General features: G+C 39.8%; 1 protein-coding gene across 1 annotated transcript in view; it reads right to left on the bottom strand.

Moving 5' to 3' along the window:
• Positions 1 to 22,977, bottom strand: part of zmat4a (zinc finger, matrin-type 4a) — a 145,245-nt gene that overhangs the window by 49,583 nt on the left and 72,685 nt on the right. Inside the window, exon 4 of the mRNA XM_035164926.2 lies at positions 14,988 to 15,144. Coding sequence (XP_035020817.2) covers positions 14,988 to 15,144 — 157 coding nt within the window. The remainder of the gene's footprint in view (positions 1 to 14,987; positions 15,145 to 22,977) is intronic.

Below are 22,977 nucleotides of genomic sequence, written 5' to 3'. Positions count from 1 at the left end.
CACAGACACCGAGGCACAGCTGCTGGTGTTGGCTCTGTAGCCTCGAGCCTCCAGCCTCAAGCAGAGACGGCCACAGCTGCCTGGTGATCCCATTTCTTTCTCAACACCCCAAGATTATTTTTTCAAACTTTAGTTTGAAGTCCTCATGTTTCTGGTGCAACATGTTCTCGCTTCTTTTTTGTTTTGCCTTCACTAACTCCTAAGGGAAATATCGAGCTCCTCAGCTACTTGATAAGTCCGTCTGCTCAGTAAGAAAGTCTGGGGGCAGACTTATAGTGGACATTGAGTTCAGAGGTTTGCGGAACACAGGACCCTCAGTCTCCAGAGTTAAAGCACGGCACTTTGTCTGCCCGCTATCCACCTCAACCACAGTAGGACTCTCCTATTAAAAACACGTATACATAAAACATTGATTTTTGGAGAATGTATCTTGCGTGAAAGATGCCCACAAGTTTAGAGGAAATGAGAAGCAAAGAGGAACAATAATTTTATGCAAAGACTCAGGGATTAAATGGGCATAAATACAAGACCTATAAGCAAAGATCATTTATCATCATCAGTGCATCCTATCTTCTGCATCCTCCTCCAGTGAACTTACTTACTTGCTTTTACAACTGTTCAGCCCGCTACTAACTTTACGTTCCGTGCGAGGCAGCAGACTCCTGTTATTACATGATGGCTCTCCAGTCTCAATGATAACCCAGCAGGCAAATGAAGGAACAAAACCATTTCCTCCCATTTAGTGCATCATTAGTGCCATATACTGTTTAATTCCCCTCTGTGCTTTGATTGAGGGCTCTGCTCATCGCCGTCACCGGGAGGCAGATGGTGTCAGCTCAGTGCGGTAAACTTGGTGAAAAGACCCTCTCTTCTCTATATATTATAGGTCTGAGTCTCAGCCAGATGAAAATGTGCCTTTTTCTGCACTGAGATGAATTCAGGAGCTTTGGACACACTGTGCTAAGCATCAAGAACACACCAAAAAAACGTTCTGAGAGGAATGCAGCGTTTTCCTGAAGCCTTACAATTTTTCTGACATTCATGTCTGAGAGGAACATTTTTGGGGGGAATCATCAGTACACCAGGGAATGAATCATCCCAGCCTCATGGTCTGGATTTATCATCATCAAGTCAAGAAGACAGTACACATGCCACATTTGATAATGGCAGCCTTGTAGGTGGTTAGTCAGAGGACACACAAGTATCCACACACTCTGCAGTGGTTTAATGGTCTGCCTGTCTGACCCAATGTGAGGATGTGGGGTTCTGTGTGTTGTTTTGGATTGGGAGGAGAGACAGGGGCAGTCCAGCACAGAGGCTTACGATGCTGCAGCTATACACAGCTGGGTTTCAGTTGAATGTTACAGAAGCTTTAATGTTAAATCTTTGCATTCGTACGTCACTGTTTGATATTCTCCTGAGTAAAAGTAGAGGTGACATGTGTGTATCAACACCATGAGGCAAGATGTGGCAGAGTCAGGTTTTACACACTCGCCGCAGCCACAAAGCTCAGTGTAGCATCAATTCTGGGCGCAATTATAGACTTTATACCTGAAACTCAACAGGCAGATGTTAGCTGTGGTCACTTGCATTGGCAGAAATACACACAAGTGCCTGGGTGATGTTAGTGCTGCACAGTATGAGGGCAAAAATGTGAAACACAGTAAGTTCAGAAAAACAAACATTGAGATGAAGTGAAATCTTGACCTGATGATGGCGCTTAATGAAAGGTCAGGAGAACACCAAAACAAACAAACTGCCATTTTGAAAACAAATTTCACAGTACTCTAATTGTTGACATGTTTTACTGAAAATCACGGACGTCAACCCACTGGTGGCACTAAAAGGAGAAGTCAGGTCATGAGAAATGATCCTCTGGGAACCATGGAAATGTTGATAACCGTTTTTGGGGGGAAATCCATCTTGCAGATTTAGAGATAAAAATCTTGACCTAACTTCGGTGCTTAAATAAAGCATTTAGAGTTACAAGGATTCATCTTCTGGACACAGTGAATGTCTGTTCCAATTGTAGTTGTTCCACATTTTGTTGTTGTTGTTGAGATATTTCACTGAAAAGAGGAAACATCAGGTGATCAAAATTAGTAGGATTCACCGTGAAGGAAAACTGAATGTCAGAATCTAATTTCCTTAGAGCTGTGAGCTAACAAAACAACACAATCATACATGTTCATTGCGCATGAGGACCCCCCCCCCCCATCTTCCACTTCAATTTGAATCTACTGAAATGGTAACATGACTTCACGGTGAATCTGTTTCGGTGCTGTACACACAAATAGGCTGATTTTTCTTTTACTTTTGCTTTTCCTTTCTTCTCTTTTACCAGTGGCCAACAAGTAAATCACAGACATTATCTTCCTTGCTATTGGTTGTGAGATTTATTATGTATTGATGGGTTTATAGACTTTTTAGTAAATGCAGGATGAGGCTATAGAACGGACCACCTGGGGAACAGGGGAAACAGAAGCTGACTAAAAGAAAATCATACACGTGGTATGTGCGAGTTTGTCTCCACTCTGATATGTTCACATCCTCGCAGTACTTAGAATTAAAAGTGATTAAGATGCCTTTTCTGGTTCTTCAGTGAACATTTTGCAGGGCAGTAATTACTCATATACACATCTTAGTGTTTGTCTCAAGAGAGAGACATAGCTGGTTTTGTTTGATGAAAAGCTTACATTCTAAAATGCAGCTTTACATAAATAGCCTTGTTTAAATTTTCATTCCAATGCAAATCTATGTTCTAAACTATAGAAAATGTGTTTGTTTGGTCTTTATTTTTGCAGAGGAGTTAAAACCAACGGGAGATGTGAGGGTTTTGATGCAGCAGCACAGCAGTAAACACTTTGAGATTGCTTGGACTTGATGTTGTTCTGTGTAGATATTGTGTGGGTTTGTCGGCTGTCAGTTTAAAGCTCATTATAATTTATTTATTCAGCCCTTTTATTTGCTCCGTTTTATGCTCCAGTAGGCAGTTTGATGGAGATTTTGTTCTTCGTTCACCAGCCAAGTTAATAACAGAAAACTGGAAATCTATTGAACACCAAATCTGCAGTGTGGAAAAACAAAAAGTTTACTTTCATCTCCTCAGATCTCCTGAAAGAAAAAACCCTGTTCCATGTTCGCCTGCAGGACTTTCTAGCTCTGAGATATGTTTAATGGGCAAATCCTCTCCTTCCATGGAATCTGTATGCAGACAGAGGAGCAGTGCTAAGTAGACCTACTTAGCGTGAACAGAGTTATAAATCTGAGGAGATTCAGCATCTGTGAGAAATGGAGATCAAAGTGTTCTGAATCCATGCAGTTATCTCTCTCTACAATGTTGCTCCAGTTTGGGCTTTTCACACCCAAACCCCCCCCAAAAGCCTGCCTACAAACCACATCTGTGCGACAGAGGGAAACATACATTTCCTCCATTAGCCCCCTTTAACTGATATCATGCTATATCGCCATTAAGAGGAGTGACCTTACCGTCTTTGCTTGTTTACAATGAACCAAACAAAACCGGCACAAGGCTGCTTTAACATGTATTATGCATGTCTGGAAAAACAATAGCACTTTGCATCTCTATTGGTTGAGAAAACTGTACAGCAAAAATGCATTTATCCCTCAGGACGAAGCTTTCATGTGAGGAACTGTTGGATAATTATCAGGCTGCTGCCAGCTCAACAAAGCGTCACTGTTATTGAACGAGAAATATAAGGGTGGTAAATATTTGGTAAAACTTTATTTTGAGAAGATTAAATCTGTTAATTGAAATCAATCTGTACATCAGTGCTGAGTATCAAGTTGCCTGTTATAGATGCTTTAGTCAGATCGCATTGCCCATAATGTTCTTTGTTAGTGCATTAGCATTCTGCAAGTTGCTAATAAGTACTAAAAACAAACTCAACAAGGATAAAAGCAATTTCATCAGTCTTGCAGTCATAAACCAAAGTAATGGGCATAGTAAAATGTTGTTCTAATGATGGCACTTATGGTTGAATTGGTGTTGAGGTTAGCATTAGAATGATCAAAGAAGCATTATTCTTTCCAGTTGTAAGTTGAAGTACAAACACTAAAGTAACACTAACACTCATGTGATATGCTAGAGATTGCTCTTTGAAAAGGGATGACATCATGTGCCGCTGAACTTCACTTAGACAGTTACATAGAATCTAAATTTCTCAAGTGGCGGTGCAGGCAGCAGCCAATAAAATTGTGTCCAAGCAAAAATTAAAGCACAAGCTTTAGTCATTCAAATCATGTTAATGCAATTACAATACCTGTCTGATAAAGACTAAATTACATGTCCACTACCTGTATATGAACCTGGGGGGATAATGTTGATGAAGGCAGACATGGCATTTGAGGCAGAGCAACATGGCTGAAAAACAATAGTTTGCCCTATGGAGGTTGCTGCAGGGGTTTCCTTGCAACATCCACCATCAGGTTGCTCAGAGGTCTAGGGATGCATGGTCATGCCCTGCACCAGACCTTAATAGAAACATCCCACACTGCAGAACGCTGCAGCCAATGGCTCTGGATCAGGAGGATCAACCTGCGGTGGGCCTGCCTTGGAAGTTATGTCCCTAACATCTGCTGTTGGCCACAAACACCTGCTAACATCTACTGGTAGTTGGTAACCTAAAATGTGCGTAAGACCTTCAAACGTACAAGGGTTATTCAACATCTTGTCCTGTATTCAAAAACAATATGAAAGACCTCTTGACTTCTCACAATAAAAAAAATAAAGAAGCAAGAGCAAAATATTTCTCAGAACTAATCACCAGCAATCACCACAATCCCAGATTCCTTTTCAAAACAATTAATAAACTCTTAAACCCTGCTTCTTCTGACCTGTAAAAGTTACTCTCCATAGTAATTTTCTGCAATTTTCTCTTTCTGAACCAATTAATACTGTGTCTCACATGCGTTCTTCTTCCATTCCTCTTGGCATCCTACCCACCTCACTCCTAAAGAAGAAATCTGTACTATTGGCCTTAGCCTTCTTAAAATGATTAATTGCTCTCTTTCTTCTGGCTTTGTCCCTGATCATTTTAAGAAATCCAGCATTCAGCCTTTACTGGAAAATCCAAATCTTGATCAATCACTCCCACAGAATTATAGGCTCATTTCAAAACCCCTGTTCATATTCCAAAATCTTGAAAATGTGGTACTAACCCAACTTTTATCTGTCTCTCAGACAGAGAATTTTCTGTTTCCATTGGAAACCATGTCTCATCCTCGGCTCCACTGATGTGTGGGTGGCCACAAGGTTCTATTGTTGGTCCCATCTTATTTTCCCTGTACATGCTGCCATTAGGAAACGTCGTCAGCCATTTTAATGGGATATTTTATCATTGCTATGCCGACACCCAAATCTACCTGTCTTTTAAGCCAGACAAGCTGTTGGAGTGCCTAACTGTCATTAAGGAATGGTCATTTAACTTCATTCAGCTAAATTCAAACAACACAGTAATTTGCCTGCTAGCTGACCTGGACAGAAGGTTATTATTTCTACCATTTCTCAGTCCCCTGGCAACCAAAATAAAAACAACAGCGTAAAATGTTGGTTTCACATTTGATTCCCAACTGAATTACAAAACACATGTCAATGATATCATTAAATCCTTTCTACTTCCAACCGTCTGGACTATTGCAATGCACTTTATACATGCCTTAGTCAAACGTCAGTAACACGTTTGCAGCTTGTTCAAAATGCTGCTGCTCGTAATTTAACTGAAACAAACCATAGGTCTCATATCATGCCAATCCTTGCATCCCTTCACTGGTTGCCAGTTAAATTCAGGATTGATTCTAAGATTCGTTTAATCACTTTCAAAGCTCAAAATGGGCCGGCCCCTACTTTCATTTCGCAGCTCTTGACTCCCTATAATCCCGGTCGCAACCTGGGATCGGCCAGCCTGTCCCTGTTAACTGTCCCTGGGTCAAGGCTGGCTACTCTAGGTGACCGTTCTTTCTCCGTCAGGGCCCAGAGGCTCTGGAACTCCCTGCCTGACAGGATTAGGCTCGTCAACTCACCACCTGTGTTTAAATCACTGCTGAAAACATATTTTTATTGGAAAACATTTTGAACAAGTGATTTCTAACTCTGCTGCTACTGTGTTGTTTCAATTGAATGTATTCCTTTTTATCTTACTTTAATGATAACGCCAAGGTACAACTAAAGATTATCATTTTCATTGTAACCAGTCTGACAGAGCTTAAATATGATGGTTTCCACAACTGTTACTGGTCTCCTCTCTCCTTTTTTCCACCCACCCCCTCTCTTCCCCATTTTTCTCCACTCATCCCAACCAGTCGAGGCAGATGGCCGCCCACATTGAGTCTGGTTCTGATGGAGGTTTCTTCAGGTTAATGAGAGTTCTTTCTCACCACAGCCGCCAAAGTACTTGCTCATTGTGGGAACTATTGGGTTCTCAATACATTTTAGGGTCTTGACCTTAATATGTTTTGGCGCATCAAATTTAATTGAATACTTTTTATTTTCAATGATTTTTTATTGCCTTGTATTTTGTAGAACATTTATTTAGATAAGGGCTATACAAATAAAGTTATTATTATTATAAATGTCAAAAGTAGCCTGAAGAGAGGAAGCTCAGGCAGTTGGTGAGACTGGGTTCATCTAGTTGTGCTTTTTTTTTTACTTCCCTTTAGAATTGCATTGGACAGCTAGCATGTGTCATGTTAGAATTAAAACTAACCATGTTTTGTGTACCAAGCAGGAAACTATAATTGGTTATTTTTATTGTGATTGTGAGGATACTAGACCCAACAACTCAGTCACATTAGCTGGGTCATTAACATAAGGTTTTATGCTGCATGTGCTTGACAACAGGAAAACATTGTGGTCGGCTCAGGTTCAGAATCAAATAACAGAAAGCCTGCCGAGTTCGGGCTTGGCTCAGTCATGTTTAGACCGGACATCGTGTCCCGAGCCACAATCGTCAGGCACCCATCGTCAAATGTAAAAGCAACACGTCTATGTGAGTGCTCCGGCTCCAGCTGTTTGATGACAATGATAATATTGTAAAAGCACTAAGTTGTTTGCTGGGTTCAATACATTTGTTTTGTAAATGTATTCAAATGTAAATTTGTCTAAATTATGAGGCATCAAGTGAGGTAGTTTGAGAAAAAGCATGAACCTAAAAGGGAAAATGTGTAAATATATAGGGCTCTAGATGTTACTGCTGTGATACAGACACTTCAACTGTTCTTTGTGAACAGGTTGAAATATTAAGCGTGGGATAATAATCCCAGTTAAATGCAAACAAAGAGAATTGATCATATTACCATACGAACACTCCAGGTTTCTTCAAATGAATTCCCAGTAAATCCGCACAGGGAAAATACTGTATATCCCAACAGTATCTGCAGTTGTTAAAGGGAGTGACATTTATAGCAGCTATTGTGCTCGCAGCCCAGACAATTGGAAATAGGCCAGGATGTGGAAATAGTGCTTGGAGAAAGAATTTAGAGGCACATGAAAATACATGAGGCTGCTATTATATCAAACACTAATGACAAATGAACGTTCATTCAGCCTGCCTGAGCTCCAAAATAGAAACTGAATTGGAATTGCAACACATTGCAACAGCAGCAGTCAATACTCCACTAAAAATCCATGTAGATGAGCATGTGCTATATGGGTCAGTGAAAATGCTCACATTAACACAACAGTGCCGGAGTAAAAGGGCAATGAGGAGGTATTCTTGAGCTTACAGAGGTTGTGTGTAATACTGTGCCTGTGGGGAAAACATTGAATTCATTCATTTCAACTGTCAGATTAAACAATCAAATATTTAAATGAAATTCAGAACAACAGCTTACTTACGCAGGGCTTTTCATCACTATGATTATGCTTATTTTGAAAGGTTTATGCAGCCAAAAGGAGGACACACACCATCTGTTCAAAGGGGATAAATGAGATGCTGTAAATTCTCATTAGTGTTTATTGAGGCTTTTTAACACCACCTGCATGGATCTTGTTTTGGGTGAGTGAGGGGGAAAAAAAGCTTGACAAGCTAGTGTTTGCAACTGTATACCAGCGGCTAACAACAACAACAATGGGTCCCGAGAGGCAGACACATGAACAGAGGAGCTAACCCATATCGCTTATGCTACTTATGTAGAAATCAATAGCCCGAGCCTCCCTGTACCCTGGATTTATCTTCCTGACATTTTCTATGTGTGACACATCACAGTGTCTGTACAATACAAGTAGTTTAAATGACTGTTTCAGAGGATACAACAAGCGAGGCTCTGGGCAGCAGCTCTTTTGTTTCAACAGGAGTATGAGTCATACACAGACTGAACCTTGTATTGACAATCTCAGTCTTTGCCCTTTATGAATCTTTTGACTAAATATGTGCAAGTGTCCATATGCAATAATCCATTGAGGGTAATATATGCATTATTGATATGTATGAATATCAATAGTGAGGTTGAGTGTTCTGTGATCTATTCATTGCATATTCAGGCATTTTTTACAGTACTCCATGAGAAGGACCAAATAATGAAAACTTAAAGTTCCTGAGTCTATCGCACAAATAGCTGAATATCAGCAGCTGCAGTCCAAAGATGTGAGAATATTTTCTTCTAATGTGTTTGTCAGGTGGGGAGGAGGCTCCTCAGTGTCCCAGGGGTCTTCTGCGTTGTCAGTGCGATTGATGGCTGTGTCACCTCCTCTTTTAGTTGGGATGGAGCTGCCTCCCTTCTGGGCCACTGGCCACAGATGGCATGCTTAATGGCTGTGTCTGTCACTGACACGTGGCAAAGAGAGCAAATAGCAAAGAGCACTCTCTGAGCGCTGCATCATGAGACAGCAATCACACTTGTTAGAGAACAAATCATAAAACCAATCAGTGTAGAATGTCTTCAAACTTAGAAACGGTTTGGTCTATTCACATTGGAACTATCAGCTTGGAGCTAGACATTACTCCTGGTTACTTCATGGCTACAGAAGAAATGCTAGATTTTTTCAGGCACTGTATTTCTTTATACTTGAAAATTCTGTCTGACTTTGAACATTTTCTACTCTTCTTAAAACTCATCACAAACTCTTTTGTACATTTATGTAGAAATTTCATTCAAACTTATATCAGTCTTTTATCCATACGATTCACTGATTTTTTTTTTTTCTTTCATGCTCTTTTCTTACCTTCTCAGATCTAAGTGTTGGGACATTAACACACTTGCTGTAAATTTCACAGAAGATTAAACTGCATCACTAACATGCAATCCACTGTTTTGAGGTAGTAAATATACAAAGTCACTTATTACCCTAGTGATTGTAGTCATAGTGTTTTCATTACAGCAAAGTAGACGTTATATTCCTTTTTACAGAGAAAACAGTTCTACTGTCTACCTATCACCTACATTGGAACATTCCATCCTAAAACTATGAGGCACAGTCATGTCCACCCGCCTCTCCCTCATACACCCTGGAGTCTGAAAGACTGAGAGCTTGTAACTGAGAGTAGTGATAATAGCAATGCTAGAAATCAACTGGTGAACAAGTTGTTAGCTAAATCAATGTTACATGTTTGTGGATAATTTACACTTCCCTGTACCATTTATCAACCATCTCTGCTTCTTCTTCAGTTTTCTCACCACTCTAAGCTGGCACTTTAAACAGGTCTGAACCTGAACCTCTGAATTCATTGTCACTGTAAGTTAAGTTCAGTTTCAATCGGATGCTTTGGCTCACACAAATGAAACAAATGGTAACAGCAGAGTTGTATAAATCTTACAAAATAAAAATAAAAAATAAAAGAGTGACAAAGAGTTTAGGGTTCCCCACTCTCAACAATCAAAATTCTATATTTGTTTTCTTTAATAATTCAAGCGAAATGATATACTTCAAACCTCATCTCCTAAAAGCAGTTTTTTTTTTTATTTGGGTTGATGTCTATTTTCATACACAAAAAGAAAGTCAAAATGAAGTGCAGAGGAGTATTAATTTGGGCGATAATGTGAAAATGAGTTTGCCCTTGAGTAGTGTAGATATGAATTGACTCTGACTACCTCTGAGAAAAAGGAAAAAAATGATCATGCCTGGAAAACCTAAATATTTCAACCCGCCAAGAGAGAACAGAAAGAGATTGATACAGAACCCCTAGAATAAAAAGTCAGAGGGTGTAGCTGTAAATGTAGCACGGGAAGCAGAAAATTATATAGCTGACTTGAGAGATCACGAGAAGAAGCTTCTCAATGATTTTGGCTGATATGAATCCAAATCCAATATAGTAATTTCTTCCATTTCTTTCCATGTATACAATGGAAAGAAAGTGTAATGTAATGGCTTTAACAGTGCAAAATATTGTTTGTATTGCCTCTGTTTCCCTGTACTTCTTCTGTCCCACTTTCTATGCCTAAATGCTATTCTGATGCTGCTGCACGAAAAGGAATTACCCTATTCTTATTTTCAGCCAGAAGGTTCAAGAACTGATCCAACAAACACTAACTGAAAGACAAGAGGCTTGCTTGCCAATCTACTGATTCAATCCCAACACATTAGAGGGAAGAAAGGCTGCAGTGGCTGAGGGAGTACTAATGCTGGATGAATTCAGGATGGTCTCACAATGGGAGCCTTCAGATAATACCCCTATAAAAATGCAGCGCTTATAAATCAACAGAAATCGTCAAACACATTAAAAGAAAAGCAGCGGTGTGGGATATATAAGAGCTCAAAGTAAAACACAGTGAATATAAATGACTCGGTCAACTGGAGCGCAAACAAGCCACAGTTAACAAACAAAGCTCAGGGCTTATCTATTCACAGCCACAATGTGGACTCAGGTGCCGGACTCCAGCACAATCTGAAAGTATAATGTTTGCTGTGTTTCTCACTCAGTGTCTCCTCTTGCAACCTTCCAATATTATCCTCACTACAGAAGATTTGTTCGAGTTGCAAGTTGAGCATCTGTCAGCGGAACACAGCGGCAGAAGACTTCAATCACCCCAAGGTAAAGAACAGTTGGTGATTAAACTGAAGTAGCTCACACATCAACGCACAGGAAATGGTGAAAAAACCAGTCAACCACACCAGCTTGTTTGGCAGCTCTTAATAAGTTGTAACTGTCCTCAAAAATCATAAAACAACAGACTGCCACTCTACAATGCTAGAAGCTTTGAGGCTGTACATCTTTTTCTGAATAACGATATAATTATCAGCTATAATATTGTAACCACTCATTTTCGACTTATTACAAGCTAACAGACATAACGATGTTATATGGTTATAAGCCACACGTCCAAATGATATAGAAACATGATGTTATCATTAAAATGTTTACCACAACCGCTAAATATCGAGGCGGCCACAATCATTTGGTGTCACATTATGGTTTGATGATTTCACTTTCTGACGTACCGTGGTTTTTTAGAGATGAGGAAGAGTCCAAAGGTGAAAATCACTACAACATGGTCAAATTCAAGACAAAGTGCACTGGAACTCATTGGAAAGGGATCATTCACAATGGTTTATGGGATGCGTAAATGGTCTGTATTTATATATAACGCTTTTCTAGTCTCGATGACCACTCAAAGCACTTTACAGTACAGTACTTTACAGTTTGCCATTCACCCATTCATACAGTGCATCTATGGGCAGCACTTTTTTCTATGATGGGCCATTCAGAGTTCAGCATCTTGCCCAAGGACACTTTGGCATAGAGATGGGAAGACTAGGATCAGACCGCCGACCTTCTGGTTGGAGGGCGACGGCTCTACTGCTCAGCCACAGCCGCCCCGGTTCGTAGTTCCTTCACTCTGAAAATGATTATGTACACAGTCTTGTACCTTTGTCTTTTTACAATTTTACAATATTGATTTTGCTCCAATCAAATGTTTTAAGGTCGTGATTCATTTCGTAGCTGGTCAACCTGGTTACAGGCTTAAAACTCTTTTTATATGGATTTTCTGAAACTTCAATGGAGACAATGAAATTACGTCATACTCTGTAGTTATGGTGCTTTGAGCTACAGGCTAACATCAGCATGCTAACATGTTCACAATGCTATAGCATGTTGATGTTTATCAGGTACAATGTTCTATCATGTTCACCTTCGTAGTTTAGGATGTTAGCATGATACTATTAGCAATGCACAATGTCAACCTTATGATTGACGTCAGGCCAATAGATCACTGAGGTCAGTAGGATAGTGTACATGTCTTGCAGCCATGAATGTTTGTAAAAACGTTTTTTTCTAATTCATCCAGTATAAGGCTGAGATATTCGACCTGACCTGCTGGTGGTGCTAGAGACAGAAAAATCAAGCATTTGCCTTGTTCTTGAAAATCATCCTCTGGGCAGCCTGAATGTTTCATGACAAGTCTTATCATAGTCCTGAGGAATATTGCTAATCAACAACAAATTAACATCCAAGGTGGCACATGAGGAACAGCCTGGCTCATCCTCTGTGGACAATGAAATATAGCCAAACCAATACCACAATCTTCATATTGACCCCTTTAGATGATTATATTCTACTTCCAACCATTAATGTCTAAATTACAAGCAGTTCAACCAAAATTCTGCGTTCCTGTCTCAGTCTGCACTAGAGGCCCAGAGACAGAACACTATCCAGTATTTTACAGTGACAGGCACACAGAAACGAGCCTCGTTGAATAGCCTCTTGTTTCTGGGTTTTAAGCATCTTGTAATCCCTCAGACTTAACTTGCTGTCATAGTTGATTAGATAAAAGTATCGACTAAAGATGCCTCTGACATTGCCAATATAAAACAAACAATCTGGCATGTTCGGATCTGTGCTCACTTTCATATTTCATTATCCAGCTTCTGTTTTTGTCACTAGTTTTCTGGAGAGGGCAGGAGAATGTGCAGCGCTCATGCTCCAGGGTGAGCACAAAAGAAAGAGGCAGAGAGTGAACGTGGATTGCAGACTGAGACTAAAACAGGTCAACTGACCATCTAAAATGATGATCTTAATTAAAGTGATGAGTCAATAAGTCTGTGTGGCATTGTTTTCCTTTTCTAGCCAGTGAGGTTTGGTGATTTATGATTTTAACCACAGACAAAAAAGGTCAGGACCAAGACCATTGCCAGATCAATCACTAAATAAAAAAAGGACAACGTGTCCATTCACTATCTCACTTTACTAAATTAAATTAAGTAAAAAAACAACAACAACACAATATACAAGATACATCAACTGTAAAAGTGTAATGTGAAATTTTGTTTTTCTATTTTTGTGTGTCCCATCTGCTAACGTGGAGGGGGCGGGGCTTTATGACCTATACTGCAGCCAGGGGGCAATTGAGATGTTTTGGCTTCACTTTTGGAAGCTGTCATGCCGTCGATCTTTATTTACAGTCATTGGTCCAAACGGAATCCGAGTAATGTGATACACTGAATGTGCTTATTGAAATGAATATGCTTATATGCTGTGTTTTATTGCTTCTATAAATCACCCATGTTCTATATCATAAACATCCCTATCAGATCCAATAAGCAAAGTATATTTAACTGATGAGTCACATATACATACTGATACTGTGGAACAGAGGGAGAGATTATTCCCACAGGAAAGAGGCTGTGAAATACTGACTCACATAAAAAGGATTGGGGATGTGATTAAAATCACTGAATCATCCGTGTAAAGCTGAATATACAGTGCACAGCTATGTCTGCTCTGACGACACCACTGTTATGTATTGTTATGTACTTTCTCAGTAAAAAAATGTGTGAAGTCAAAACTGTCTTCAGTTATGCTAAAAATATGTGATCAGTTCACATGATCCACGATAATATATATAAATATATTCTGACCCCTACTGTTATTTCGGTTGATAATATAAACTATTACATTGTTTTTTTAATTATGCAATTATGAAATTACACAATCCTCTTGAAGTTACACATTTTAGCCCTCTGTTACATATTTAAAACTTTAAATTACTTAGCATGTTAGCTTGAGGTAATTATCTGTGTCCCTCATCTCAGTTAATGTGCTCTCTCTAATGACAGGTTTAAATAAATGATGACGTACAGAAATCATTTGACTCAAATGTCTCTCCAAAGCTCCAAAACATCAGGTGCGTGTGGACCAATGAGGAGACTGCAACGTTCCTTGAATTAATATGATAAACAGACATCAGGTGCTTTCTGTCAACAAGCTGTACACCCTGTTAACACATTCACTATTTCCTTCATTTGAGGTCAAAGATTCTGAATGGAACAGCAAACGAACTAAAGCCATTTTCAGACATTTCCTGCGCCCACCCCCCCGCAGCCGCGCCTAACGATCATATTGGGTCTTGACGATTGCACAGGAGGATGATAGGACAATGTGACTGAGGTGAAGATTGCCCAACACTAACACAGCCATTACCACCGACATCTTCGGCCAATTTGAAGTCTCCAATTAACCTAACCCCATGTTTAGGACTGTGGTAGGAAAACTGATTCCCCCGGAGAAAACCTACATAAAAACAGGGAGAACATGTAAACTCCTTCTAACCAGAGACCTAGTTGCTGTGAGGCAACAGTGCTAACCACTGCACCGCTGTGCTCAAAACAACACGGACATATAAGATGCTGATTTCCAGCAACAACAACTGGAGTAGATGTAATTTTGTGTTATTTGACCCTTACAGTACCTGAGTGTATGCAGTATTTCAGAGCAGTGAATCGAGACACTGGGCCTATACATTAATATATCATGTACACTGGACAACAATGTGTCAGGCAGTAGCATCAGACTTCAGACTTCAACACAGAAACAACAGTGGAAAGATGTGGAGAGGACACACTGTTTGAACGGAGTGCTCCATAATTACTTAAGATCATTTAGTTCTATTCCACTTCACACGTACATAACAACACCTCCAAACAACACATACGGCATCCTGTGTCTCATTCCTTTCATTTTTTCCCACTTCTGGAAACATGTTGTGCTCTTCTATCATTTATACCCACAATGCATTGTGAACAGGGGCTATACCTTTTGTTGTGATGGTGGGCTGCTCCCCCAGTAGCAGCTTTAGCCTCTTGGCGTGGATTTTACCCTGGTAGTGTGACTGTGCCACCACTGCTGAGGTGAAGGACATGTTACACAGCGTACAGCACTTATTCTTGTCCACGTCGCCCTCGTCACTGCCCTAAAAACACACACACAGTGACATTTGTTAATAATACATCAATCCATACAGTTATGTATCTGTGGGGGTTTTTAAAACAGGATTCAATCAAACAGTATTATAAAGATGGAGCAGTAACTTGTTGTAGCAGGACAGCTGCCTGGTGAACACATCACTAATCTCGACCACTTCTATTTCCGATGAGGGGAGGGGTGCAACTTCCCTCGCCTAAAGTGTTTCAGATCCTGGCGGGATGCAAATGGAGTCAACTCTGCATTTCGAGGGGTGATAGTTGAGCTAACACGGCTGATGGTGGACCGCTCCCTGGGCCTCCATCTGTGCAGGCGGCACCACAACCCATTATCCTCGGAGAATGCAGAGGACACGGAGCAGCCCACCAAGCGCTGCAAGATGCTACTTGTTTTTAGTGAAAGCTGAGAAGAAGAGGGGGGGGGTACTCTTAAAGGCAGATATTCAGAGTGGAGGGAGATGAGAGGCAAGTGAACGCGATGACCTCATTCAAATGTTTATTCCCCCGCCTGGTGCACTCTTCCAGATAAAGTAAGTGAACAGCGGGCGTGTGTGTGTGGAGGAATATGTATGCGTTTGTGTCTTCTCAGTTGAATTGACTCAGCTTGAGATGAACTTAGATAATGAGCCCATTCACCTTCATGATATTTCCGTCACTAACACTTCTGACTCTGTGCTATGTTTCTGCTGATGTAGCTTTCTGTTGACTACAGATGCCAATATGTTTGAGCTTGAGCTGACAGATTCTGCTTTTCATTTCAAATATTATTCAAGTAAAACTAAAATGTATAACTTGCTAATATATAAATATCAGATTGTTGTTGTCTGATTAACATTAATGTTTCGTACCAAGTCTCTATAATCAGTTGTTGATTTATTGTAAAAATGTATTCATATTTATTTTATTTATCCATTTCATTTCAGTTCTGTACTGAAGTTGGTTCTGATGAAACTCACAGGTGTAAACACACGGCTTTACAGGACTGGATCAACAGAGGAAAGATATATACAAGTCTTTATATAGTGCAGGGGAAACCACATACCCAATCTTCATACTGGTAAGTATAGCTTTCTACCTTCCACCTTTGGAGTAAACACAGCATGATGGAATCTTAAACGGATATTTCCCCGAATGGAATTGGCTACGCAGATTACACAGTTTGCCTTTCACACATGTACAACACAGCGGGAGCTTCTCTGCACAGACACGTTCACAACAGCAACAAATCCTCTATATTATTCAGGTGGGCGCTGAAGCAGTGTGACACACACAGAGACACCGGCCTCGGCTCTTATCACCACAAACTCTCCTGACAGCTTCGTCGGCGTTTTCTACGTGTGTCACCACTTTTTCACTGGAAGATATTTGTTTTGTTTTTATAATTTTTGGGTCTGCGTTACAATCGTCATCAACCAATATGTGATCACACAATATCTACTTTCTATTGTCAATCTTCCAGAGGGAGATGGATGCAGTTATTAGTTGATCCATGACTGTACACAAAAACAAATTTGCTTCATCTTGAAAATACAACACTGTGAATATGTGGTATTGGCAAGGTTGCCTTGAATGTTCCATATTGTGTAGTGAAGCAGCCTTTAGCACTGTTCTAATTACTGCCTTCTTAGAAAAAAATGCTAATGATGGTACATATGCTGCTAGAGGGGCAATTTGGGGTCCAGTATCTTGCCCAAGGACACTTCAGCATGCAGATGGGGAAGACAGATCGAACAACCGGTCGACTGTCTACCCACCTGTGGCCATTTGCCACCGGGGTTTCCCACACACAGCCAGAGACGAACATGTTGCTTTTCAGTATTTTATTTTAAATGGACCAAACATAAATTTCACAAACACTAAACATAAACTTGCCAGCACTCTCTGCTGGCGTCTAGGCTTTGCAGCTCAGCCCAGTCTCTCTCAGTCTCTTTCTTCATGCATCTCCCTGTGTGTATCTCTGTGGCAGCTCTGCTGCTGCCTTTTGAACCAGAGGATCAATCAGCTAACTCAGCTGAGCGGATGAATCCTCTGGTACAGGTGGAGCTGCTCTCTGAGCCTCCTCCATGCCCACACCTCCTCATCCACAGCCACTAAAATATATCAATAAGTAATGAATACGAAATGTCATAGACATGCATGGTAATCCCCAGAGCACGTACATTACCTAAACAATCAATTTATGTTTCCTCTTGCCTCTAGGTTGACAGAGATTTTTTTTTGTGAAAAGTCATAACAGTTGAAGAGCTTGCCAGGGACTTTGGTACAGATACCCATGGTGCATAGAGAAAGAATCCAAATGTCTGATACCAGGCAAACACAAAATGATATGGATTATGTGTTTAAGCATTTTAATAATTAACCTGCATTGAGTTGAGAAGCATCTGAAAAAGGATTGTGAAAAAAGCTGGTAATTATATCCTTCATACAGAACAGATGCAGCTGGCTGGGATTAATGTTGCTTCGATCGAACTTTAATGAAATCAAGGTTGATTTACCTCACTCGTTAAGTAAAAGTGAAGTAACCGCATGTTAACATATGTATCTGTCTTTACAATCAAAAATAACTTGGAACGTAGCCAAACTGATTACAAATGCAAATGTGTGATTTAAGTAATCTTAACACTGCTGCTCATCAAGAATGCTGGAAGTGAGCTGGGGCACAACAGCTGCCACTTTACACTGACTTTATTTCAGAGTCTTTTAAACACCATTTGCTTTTTACTCTGCTCAAAGGAACCAATAGGTGATTCAACTGTTCTCAATTAGTCCCAGCAGCACTCAGTCACTTTCAATTAGCCAGCAGAAGGACTCACTGCATTACCCTGTGGTCTATACTGAGTATTTTCTTTTCTTAACTAGAGGAGCAAGTGCGTACACATTTTGAATGGCAAGTTCATTATTAACTTAGAGTGGGTAGGCAAATCTAAATGTGTTCATCTCATTGTCAATAATTGCACTAATTACAAATCTATGCATGATACCAGAATAACCAAACCACTGCTGTATGTGCATTGATTTCAGTGACTACCTGCCTTTCAGGGGAAGAAGTCCATTTTAAACTTTATTTGTATTGACACATGTTATGGTCTTTTGATTAAATGTTCTAATGTGTTTTTGTTCATCAGAACCACTAGCTTGTTTTGGTAAGTAAATCATTCAAAACACAAACTCCTTGCACTCATTCACCTTCATTGCTTAACGCCTCACTAATTACAAACAACTACATCTGGTGCCATCTACTACAGGTTTGGGTGTCTGCTACAAACTATTCTCAAAATAATGAAACTATTGATCAGGTCAGCCTTTCCTTTGATCATGTGGTCCGTTTTTATTGTATAATGTAGGTTAACTTACCACTGTAGGAACAGAGCGTGAACTTTCATCAAAAGTGTACTCTGGTACTAAAGCAAACAGCACTGCACCTCTAGGTGAATGCTAACATCCCTGATCAATGTGCGTTTTAGAAACAACAGCCTTACTTACTTGCAAACAGTTAGATGAGAGGTTCAATATCCCTCGACAGCGAGGAATCAGTTTGCTTAGCTAAGCATTCAAATTGAAAACAGAGGTAAAAAAGCTAAAGCTAGGTCTGTTCAAAGGAAGCAAAATCTGTTTTATGGCAACTCAAAAGCTCATTCTAATACATTTCATTGGTTTTGTCTGTAAAAAAAAAAGGTTGCCTTATTGACTTATTGAGCGTTCAAGGTTGTGGTCGAAAGATGTTTTTTAACCTCCAGCTGTTTCAACCCTTTAATTCTAACTAAGAAATAGCACAAGTACATTTCACATCTTTTCTTTTAACGACCCAGCAGACCTTTTTCTTTAGCACGAGTCCAAATTCAGTACATATATTGGTAAAACTGCCCAACCAGCCCTATTACTTTCCACATAACAGCATGAAACAACAAGACAAAGCCACTGCTCTGGTATACACACTGTACACCGAGATAGCCAAGCAACGGACCAAAACAGTTTTAACCACAGAGCCATGCAGAAATGCATGAAATCACCAAGATGTTAAGTTAATACTGATCTGCTGGGACTAGAAAACTGGAAAAAGCCTGCAGCATTGTTTATGCTTTGATAAACTGGATCAAAGCAATGTTGACTGAGCTGTGAGCCCAGACTGAACAGTGTGTGACATGATTCATAATATTTTTGTGTTTGTTCACATTTGTGTACTGTCACGTAGGGTGCAGACAGCTCTCATATGCTCAGTCTCATCGGTCTGAAACACCATTAACATTGGTGACATCTTTAGTTCACCTTCATCAGACAAACAACCACACCATTTCCACACCATTAGGTACCCAAGCAATACCACCGGTGGGTCATGTTATTTTTCACCTGGACCCCGTGTTTGTACCCAGGATATTTTGCAATTAACACTTACACTAATGAGGCTGTGATTAAACCAAATAATGGTTTAATGACCGAACTGCAAACTGGGTTGGACTCAGAGCAGAAGTTTACACAGGTGGGAGAAATCACCCTAACTCCATATCACAGTGCTGTAGATTGTCCTGATAAATAGGGAAATGTTTAGCTCATACAAAGGTTATTGAAAGAGAATTAAGGTCACAGTGTGTGAGGTTCTGATTCACAGTAATCAAACACCTAGCTCCCTAAAAAAGTGGAGGGTTGAAACAGGTTGATACTCTTGGTTAATGTGTTATTAAGGTTGCATTAAAACAAATAGACTGGCTCACTGTACCATCCACAGAAAGAGGTGTTGAATAAGATGTAATCGCTGTTGATTCACTCAGTGAAGCCAAAAGAACAGTAGAGAACACTGTGCCTTATACTGTACCAAGTGCTTTGTACCTGGTCTGAGGAGATCTTTGATCCCAGTAACACCGGTTACTATACTGGGACAAGACTGAACAAGGCGTCGCCTTTATATGGCTACTTTGTGAGACTATGTGATCATACAGCTGAGGGACAAGATTCAATGGCAGACTGCATGTTAAAACCCAAACAATCATAGTTTACTATTCATTTAGGGACTATCTCAGATGTTATATAAGATAAATGTAGAATTAGAATCGTATCTTTTTTGTAGAAAGCACAGTAAAACTACACGTTATTAAAATGATTATATATAAATTGTTTTATTTTAAATGATCAGTAAACCAAACTTTAGGATTAAATGTTGATAACTTAAGTGATTGAGTCAAATTCAATTGTGAGATTGATTTTAAAATGATTTTGTTTTATCTGCAATATATTTCCAATTGTTCCATCCACAGACTTAAAGTCTGAATATTCCCAATCTCAAGTTTATTTAACCAAATCACCCATAAGATGGAGACTTAAGTTTCACATTGTATATTTTATTATTTTATTTATTCTATTCTATTATTGTATTGTTGTTTTATTAAATGTAGTTTGTGGCAAGCAAACTGCCTTATTTCTTTATTTATTTTGTTCCATCTCATTGAAAACATATGCAAACCTTCTTTTCATCTCCCTCCCCTATACTTACTTTTTCCACTTGAGTTTGACCATATATCATCCATCTATGAGCAAGATTTCACATCAATTTACACCCAAAGATTCTGGATTGACAGATCTTGCACCGATCTTTCTTCTTCCAAAACATAACTTGATCCATCTTGTCTTTATCTAATCTCCTCAGCCTTCAGACCACATTCCTCACTTTCATTCTGAAAAGTCAGCTTTTAAAAAACAACAATAACATGGCTCAGTTCAAAATTGTCATTCAATAACTCCTCCTGTCATCTCTGACATGATGTCAACATCTGATGATTATTATTTTAACCATAGTGTCGCCTTTGTTCTAACAGTGATCACTTTAGCTATCGGGAGTAAATTCCTCTAAAGAACTCACTCACATACAGGAATGTCAGCACATGCACATTCCTACTTTACCTCATATTAAGCACATTCATCTTGTATGCATATGTTGTACATTAATTCAGCAGCATTTATCACAAACATATTATCACTGATAAGGATTCATCTGCTCCAGCTTCTTTAATCTCCTCTGTCATTTTTTTTTTTTACTTTCTGGGGCAAATGACCCAGCAACTGGCCATTCACCATCAGTCCACTCCCACATGAGTGCAGTTATAGGGCATAACATGCTGTAAGTCTATCTTTTGATCTGCCTATGACTCCTTCTGGCATTCTGGAGCAAAACATTGCCTGGGACCAGGCACTTTGCTTTACCTGTTTATCACCGGTGGACTGATTTAATTGTTCAACAAATTGTTCACAGTTTGGCTTTAACCTCGGCTGTAGACTGATTATTTCCCTTGGTGGCATTTTTTAAATTTGAAAAATAAAAAAAACATTTACTCATTCATTCATTTTTTAAAAACCTCTGCTGCAGCATCAGAGCTTCCACAGTTACATTTTGCTTTACTACATCAGTGGTGGCGAACTTTTGCACTATTTTGAATAAAAACTCAAACTATTTAATCCAATTAGTGTATACTACAAAACAGCACCTCGGCTTCTGCCACATAAGCACACAGAACCTTTTTTCCCAACGGACACAAGCTCCCTGCTAAACTGCCGATTACACCAAGGTCAGCCTGCGACCCGGAGAGCTCTTCCCTAAGGTGGAACCATGTGGCTGCGATTGCCTGTGCCGGGCGCAACTCGAAGTCCCCCCCACAAGAGTAACCTCTCGTTTTGGGGGCTGTGGAGTTCAACAAACACACCACAGTCTTTCTCTAATCATTCCCAACGGACACAAGCTCCCCGCCACAACGGCCGATGACACCAAGGTCAGGGTGCAACCAGGTGGCGGATATTGCCTTTGTCGGGCACGATCCGAAGTCGCCCCAGAAACCAACCAACCACTGGTAAACACATTTAGTACAGACACTAGTAAAGCGCATTATGGCATTATAAATATACAAAATCCAATTTTCACAACAGCTCAGTTCACTTCCTTTAATTTCTGCTCATTCAGTTATGATTCCGATAGACCAATTGGGATTTGACTCTTACACAGGGGGTTTGGCGTGAGGCCAGTCGTATGGCAAAATCAAAGAATAATTTGTGTATTTGCAACTTACCGTATCTTTGCTGTGTTTGAGATCCTGTTCGTGACACCACTTTGTGATGGAAGTGTTCTGGAAGCTGGTGAAAGGAGAACTCAGGCAGCAGCTGATGCCTCATGCAGAATAATTGAATTTAGATTTGATGCATCAAGGAGACCAGAAGGTGCAACAATAAACCAACGCTTATAGAATAACATGAGCAATTGTTACCCCCAAGTCTCAAGATGTCTCACACAGCCTCCCAATATACTGTATCTCCTTCACCCTGCCTCACCCATTCCAACCACACATCCATGAAAGGCTAGAATTGCTGTCACTCTCTTCCCAGAAACCACTGTAGGAGAAGAGGACACAACCAGATAGCAAAAATCAAAGAGCATAAGCTCAGTCCAGTTGACGTGTCACCAAAACACTTGTCATTGCCCACAAGTCCTCAGCTTGCACCCTTACAAAAACTGAACACATGCTTGTTTTCAGATATTCATAAAAATAACAAATGTTAAAGTCTTTATGACTGTTGGGTGCAGTAAGTTTGACCCTTGGATGTAATTGAGACTGCACTGATCTATAATTTTCACATTAACAATGGATCAATATATGATTAATGTACATTTTGTTTACATTCTACCATCAACATTTTAGTTGCTGTTTTGGTTTTACTGCCATCAGCATTATTTACAGAGAAAAAGCACAAACACAACCATTTCTCCTTTGATTGTGTGTCACTCATCTGTACCCTCTTTCCATTTATCCATTTTTATCCAGTTTATAATACAATCTAATGGCAAT

The sequence above is a fragment of the Hippoglossus stenolepis genome, chromosome 9, assembly GCF_022539355.2.
Source record: "Hippoglossus stenolepis isolate QCI-W04-F060 chromosome 9, HSTE1.2, whole genome shotgun sequence".
NCBI classification, from domain to species: domain Eukaryota; kingdom Metazoa; phylum Chordata; class Actinopteri; order Pleuronectiformes; family Pleuronectidae; genus Hippoglossus; species Hippoglossus stenolepis.
The sequence above is the reverse complement of the archived record's forward strand: the minus strand, read 5'-3'. Positions and strand labels throughout refer to the sequence as shown.